The sequence below is a fragment of the Austrofundulus limnaeus genome, unplaced genomic scaffold, assembly GCF_001266775.1.
Source record: "Austrofundulus limnaeus strain Quisiro unplaced genomic scaffold, Austrofundulus_limnaeus-1.0 Scaffold325, whole genome shotgun sequence".
NCBI lineage: Eukaryota > Metazoa > Chordata > Actinopteri > Cyprinodontiformes > Rivulidae > Austrofundulus > Austrofundulus limnaeus.
Window position 1 is genome coordinate 312,378 of NW_013952727.1, and position 5,724 is coordinate 318,101.

Below are 5,724 nucleotides of genomic sequence, written 5' to 3' on the forward strand. Positions count from 1 at the left end.
TTGGGAACCACTGGTGTAACTTCTCTAATATCCTTGTGTTAAAATACTTAATATGATTGTGCGTTTGGCTCGACTTTTACGAATACATTTTATTGCAACAGCATCTGAGCTACTGTTAATCAGCAAAAAAAAATCCAGAGATTCAATAATACCAAACTTAATGTCGATTTCCATCTAATCAGGAACTTTGTCGGCAGCACATGGCATCCAAATCCTCTCTGTGCCGCCAAGACTGCGTTGGAGGGGTAARCAGTGGCATGGCGGGGTCCGCCACAGCAACCGGCGCAGGTGGGCGAAGAGGCACGGACACGTCTCGGGTCAGCAGCGTCTCCTCGCAGTTCAGCGACGGCCCGCAGCACAGCCCATCCTCCACCCACAGCTCCACCCCATCCTGGAGCGAGGAGCCTGCCCAGTCTAACATGGACATCTCCACGGGTCACATGATACTGGTGAGTGGAAAAGCTATTTGCTGGTGCTGCAGAATTCATCCCGTTGAGCAAATGTTTACTTAGYCCCGCGCCTCCTCTCGCGCAGGCGTACATGGAGGACCACCTGCGCAACAAGGACCGTCTGCAGAAGGAGTGGGAGGCACTGTGCTCCTACCAGGCTGAACCCTGCTCTGTGGCGGTGGCTCAAGAGCCGGCCAACATGGATAAAAACAGACACGCCGAAGCACTTCCCTGTTAGTTCATCCACCTGTCACACTTTCTGGTCATTTCTGTCACTGCAAAGTGAACGCTGAAGTAAACAGAAAAGTAGCACTAAATGAAAACATTTATCTTTTTACCTAAACTTGATTTGTGTGTTGAAGAGCTGACAAACATTTACTGTAAGCATGATTTATTTTTCCAGATGATCATTCCCGTGTGAAGATGAAGACTGAAGTGAGCCCCAGTAAACAGGATTACATTAACGCCAGTTTTATTGTAAGAATTCACACATCAATGCGTTACAGTAATCAGACTCAATAGTTTTGTTTAGCTCAGTTATTTTATAGGCTTTACCTATGAAATCAACAATTCCCTTGGTGACTAAGGTAATTACTAAGGTAATAGTAGTTTGTTATATTAGRCTTATTTGTATTTGAGCTCTGCAGGACCACCTTTGCCCCCTCTGTCGTCTATTTTTATTCCTCACATAATGCATTTATTTAAACTTTGTTATAACACATATCTCAGCTGTCTGAACTTGTAGTCTGTGTGACTCAAATCTTCCTTTACCTTTTATTCTACAGTTTGATCATGACCCTCGTCAACCAGCTTACATTGCAACACAAGGCCCTCTGCCCCACACTGTTGTGGATTTCTGGCAGGTGCGTTCATATCCTTCCTTATACTTTATTTTATGTTTTTATGTATTTATTCATTTCCTTTAAAAAACAAAACAAAACAAAACACACTACATACAACAAAACAATGCAAATCAAATAAAATAAAAGGCAGCAGCAGAAGAAAAAAATCTTATTTCTGCTCCTATTCACAATTTTTTTTATTAATTTCAAACAATAATAAACCAAATAAAACAAAAATGAAAATTAAACCACTCAAACTGTAACTCATGCAAATACAAATTAAACAGTTTCATATATCTTTAACAATTTTGCTTTGATCATGTTTTTAAATGAATTAATTGATCCAATGCTTTTATAATCATTTTCCAGATTATTCCATAGTCTTGTACCCTTAAGGTATAAAACTATACTAAATGAATAACAAAATTGTCACCCTTTCTTTTAATAACCTCTTAATCAAACTCAGGATAAACCACAAAACTATTACTTTAAMGTTCAAGTTCACTTTATTTATATRGCGCCAAGTCAAAACATACRTTGTCTCAGGGCACTGTACATWAAAAGTACAATCTAAAGAAGAARAAAAAGTGACATTCAAACATCACGTTTGTGTTTTTATTTTATATTTTTAATATGCAGATGGTTTGGGAGAACGGATGCACAGTGATCGTGATGATGACGGCTCTGGTGGAGGACGGAGAGAAGCAGTGTGAACGCTACTGGCCTGATGAGGGCTCCTCGCTTTACCACATCTATGAGGTTTGTTACAACTACGCTGCAAACAACCCATTAAAGTGCATTTGAGCAGAAATACAATCATAGGTGATTACTAATGAAATTAAAATGTAAGACTTGATCATTTTAGGACAATGCTGCCATATCATTATTGAATATTCCAGTGTTGATATAATTCCAGATTCTCTTCATTCCCYTTGTTTTGTTCTGTCATCATATTTCCATCCCTCTCTGTGTGCTTCGTATTACTTTGGCTGTAAATTATGGCAATAGGGTTTGTTTTGCCATTACTGGCAGGCAGAGTGCGACTCTTGGAAAATAAAACACAACCATTTAATGCAGTTCAATGAGTCATTTGCAATATCAGTACTGGCTGCAAGAATATTATGATAATATTTTTTGATAGTGTTCAGCTCTATTAAAATGTGTTAAATTGCTGTTATAAATTATTTGTAATGAATAAATCAGTCAGCATAACAGTGGCTTCACCGATGGTTACAAATTCTTCTTTACAAAATTTCTCTGATTTTTTGCCTGCTGTTAGTTTCTGCTCTTTATTTACCAGTTTGCCTCTTCGTCTCGTTCAGGTGAACCTGGTGTCGGAGCACATCTGGTGTAAGGACTTCCTTGTGCGCAGCTTCTACCTGAAGAACGTCCAGACGCAGGAAACAAGAACCTTGACACAGTTTCACTTGCTGAGCTGGCCCGGCGACGGCATCCCCACGTCTACTCGTCCGCTGCTCGATTTCCGCAGGTACAAATATAAATAACCCACAAACGCTGAGGTTTTCTCTTTAGTAAGTAAGTAAAAGTAAGTAAGTAAGTAAGTAAGTAAGTAAGTAAGTAAGTAAAAGTAAGTAAGTAAGTAAGTAAGTAAGTAAGTAAGTAAGTAAGGTTTTATTTATAAAGCGCCTTTCACAGAAATATATTCACAAGGTGCTGTACAATCATTAACAATGTAAAATGGTGGATAGATACAATGAAACAATAAAACACAATAAAACATAAGCAAATTTTAATGGGCGTGGCCAAATGACTCGACAGCACCACCTAACGTGAGATAGAGGAACTGGTAAGTCCTAGACAGTTGACATTTGGGGCATTGGTAGATCTCCCCAAAACAAGAAAAAAAGTCTATTGGAGGTATGCCCTAAACCCAACAGGAAGTCGGCCATTTTGGGTAAAAGGTCAATTTTTGGCCGATTTTCAATTTCGCTCACGTCATACTTTTGCGACCTCCTAGGGATTTTGACCTATCGGTTTCAAAAGCGGTCAGTATGCTGTTAAGACATGGGGGATTAAAAGTTATCAAAACGGCGAGTTTTTGAGCATGTTAAGGGGGCGTGGCCAGGCCTCAAATATGACCTTCCCGCCAACATTTTCGAAACGCTGTAACTTTCACACAGAATGTCGGAATTAGACCAATCTCACTGTGAACCATCCCTGTGGGATGCCCAATGATACCATGTGGTCATATGCTGACATCATCGTAGCCCCTTTATGTGTGAAGATGCCACAAGATTCAGTTTTTATTTTCTCGAGATACGCGAATAATGAGAGATATTTAATTGATTTTTTTTCTGATTGCCATCTTCAAATCCATCTCTCCTGTTTGTTTTCATGTCCTCTTACTGCGTAAATCAACCTGGCATCCATGCTAATCARTTCATCCATTCTCCACCCATCATCTTGGCTCCCTCTCCCTCTCTCTCAGTGTGCAGGTTGATGGGTTTGTATTTTAACATCTCCCAGTGTCATTTTTGTGGTTTGCAGCTAGTACTCTGGCTCCAGTTGCATAGTCACAAAAATGAGCATTGGCAGGTGTAACTGGCTGCTGCAAGAGGGACAGTGAATCTGTGGCTTCTTCTCCACCTCCTCTGTCTCACACGTCATGTGACATTCAGGTTCTGCCTGTCCCGTCAGTGTCCCTCATTGCAGAACTAACTGCTTTTCTCTGTCCATTAACCCTTTTACATATTTCTGTTCCTCTTACCTGAGTTTGTTGTTGTTGCTTCTATTTTATTCCCAAACACTAAGTCTAATCAAAGCTTCTTAACCAGCTTCTAACCCTTTGTTTTATGGATTTAGTGATTTCTCTACGACAGAAGTTATTTTTGTACAKTTGGTACATGCTTAAATAAGGTTAGATGCTGGAAACTTTGTAGTAAATTAGTGCATAATAAAGCACTTATTCTTGTCCTTCCTTCTCTCTTTTTTGCTATCCTTTGGTTCTGCTCTTTAGGAAGGTGAATAAATGTTACAGAGGTCGATCCTGCCCCATCATCGTTCACTGCAGGTAAAATGCATACATGTATACAACATATCCATTTGGATATTTGGTTTCGAAGTTGTTCTTTATTTATTTTTATTTTTTTACTTGTCGTCTTCACAGTGATGGCACAAGCAGAACTGGCACATATATCCTCATTGACATGGTGCTGAACCGTATGGCTAAGGGTGAGTCACACTCAAACACACAGAAAATATATTTTATGACTAACCATTTGATGTCAAGGTTAAAATATTTGTAAGGAAACTTTAGATTAATGTATTGAAGTAATGTTGACTTATATCAATGATGTATATTGTGAACACTAGAGGGGGCTACGTTCATTATAATTCATAGACTTAAATACACTAGACTGAGTCCCGCCCATACCTACACTGGTAGTGTCTGTGACAGCATGGAGGAGCAAAAATGGTGTCCATAAAGGGCAACAGCTTACAGCCTCCATAGAAACTAATAGATAAACAGCAAGCTGAACCGGATCTGTTTCACCGATTATTGGTCATGTTTTACAATAAATTATTAATTATGTTAATTTCATTCAACAATCATGTAAAACACCAGATTTATACCAGAAAAATATATAATTTATAAGTAACAATGATCTAAACCAGACCTGAAGTCAGCCTGTAACTTAGACTTTAGCTAGTTGAAAAATGATGACTTCAGCTAGTAATAAAGAATATTCATTATTTCTTCTTACTGACATAAAAAATAAGAATAGTTATATTTACCAGTCAACAGTTAGAAAATGTTCTCTGGTTATAGGATGAAACTTGTCTCTATTAGCTAACCATCTTCTCAACAAGTCAGGTTCCTCTAACAGAAACCTAATAATACTCACATTTATAATATTATTTTACACCCTGTAGATCTAAATATTAATCAGAGGACAAAATAATATTTAATAGTTTGTGTTAAATTGTAGCATGATTCAACAGTGCCAAACTCTGTATATATGCTCCACAAGCTAATATCTGCTAACCAGTTCAATAAAAAAGTAAGTAAGCAAGTAAGTAAACTTTATTCCTATAGCACCTTTCACAGACACAAACATCACAAAGTGCTTCACAGAAAGCAAAAACTTTTTAAAAACAATAAAACAGATCACAGATATAAAAACAACAATTAAAACACAATAAAAAGCACTCAACTAAAAGCCCATCTGAATAAAAATGTCTTAAGATGTTTCTTAAAAGAGTCAGTAGAATCTGAGCAGCGAAGGGACAGAGGGAGAGCGTTCCAGAGCCTCGGGGCCACCACCTGAAAAGCTTTGTCTCCACGAGTTTTATAATGGGTTCAAGGGACCATCAGCAGAAAAAATGTATGACCCATACCTGCTGTCCTTAAGAACACAAATAATGCAGTAGTCAAGTAAAATATGAAAATAAATAACACAAATGTCATACAT

General features: G+C 38.2%; 1 protein-coding gene across 2 annotated transcripts in view; it reads left to right on the forward strand.

Moving 5' to 3' along the window:
- Positions 1–5,724, forward strand: part of ptprna (protein tyrosine phosphatase receptor type Na) — a 35,500-nt gene that overhangs the window by 26,218 nt on the left and 3,558 nt on the right. Inside the window, exons 15-22 of one of the 2 annotated variants that reach the window (XM_014022323.1) lie at positions 198–449; positions 535–682; positions 853–926; positions 1,235–1,312; positions 1,931–2,050; positions 2,614–2,780; positions 4,269–4,322; positions 4,419–4,483. In XM_014022323.1, the coding sequence (XP_013877777.1) occupies positions 198–449; positions 535–682; positions 853–926; positions 1,235–1,312; positions 1,931–2,050; positions 2,614–2,780; positions 4,269–4,322; positions 4,419–4,483 (958 nt within the window). Of the gene's footprint in view, positions 1–182; positions 450–534; positions 683–852; positions 927–1,234; positions 1,313–1,930; positions 2,051–2,613; positions 2,781–4,268; positions 4,323–4,418; positions 4,484–5,724 lie in introns of both variants that reach the window. The other variant, XM_014022322.1, reaches the window with a different exon arrangement.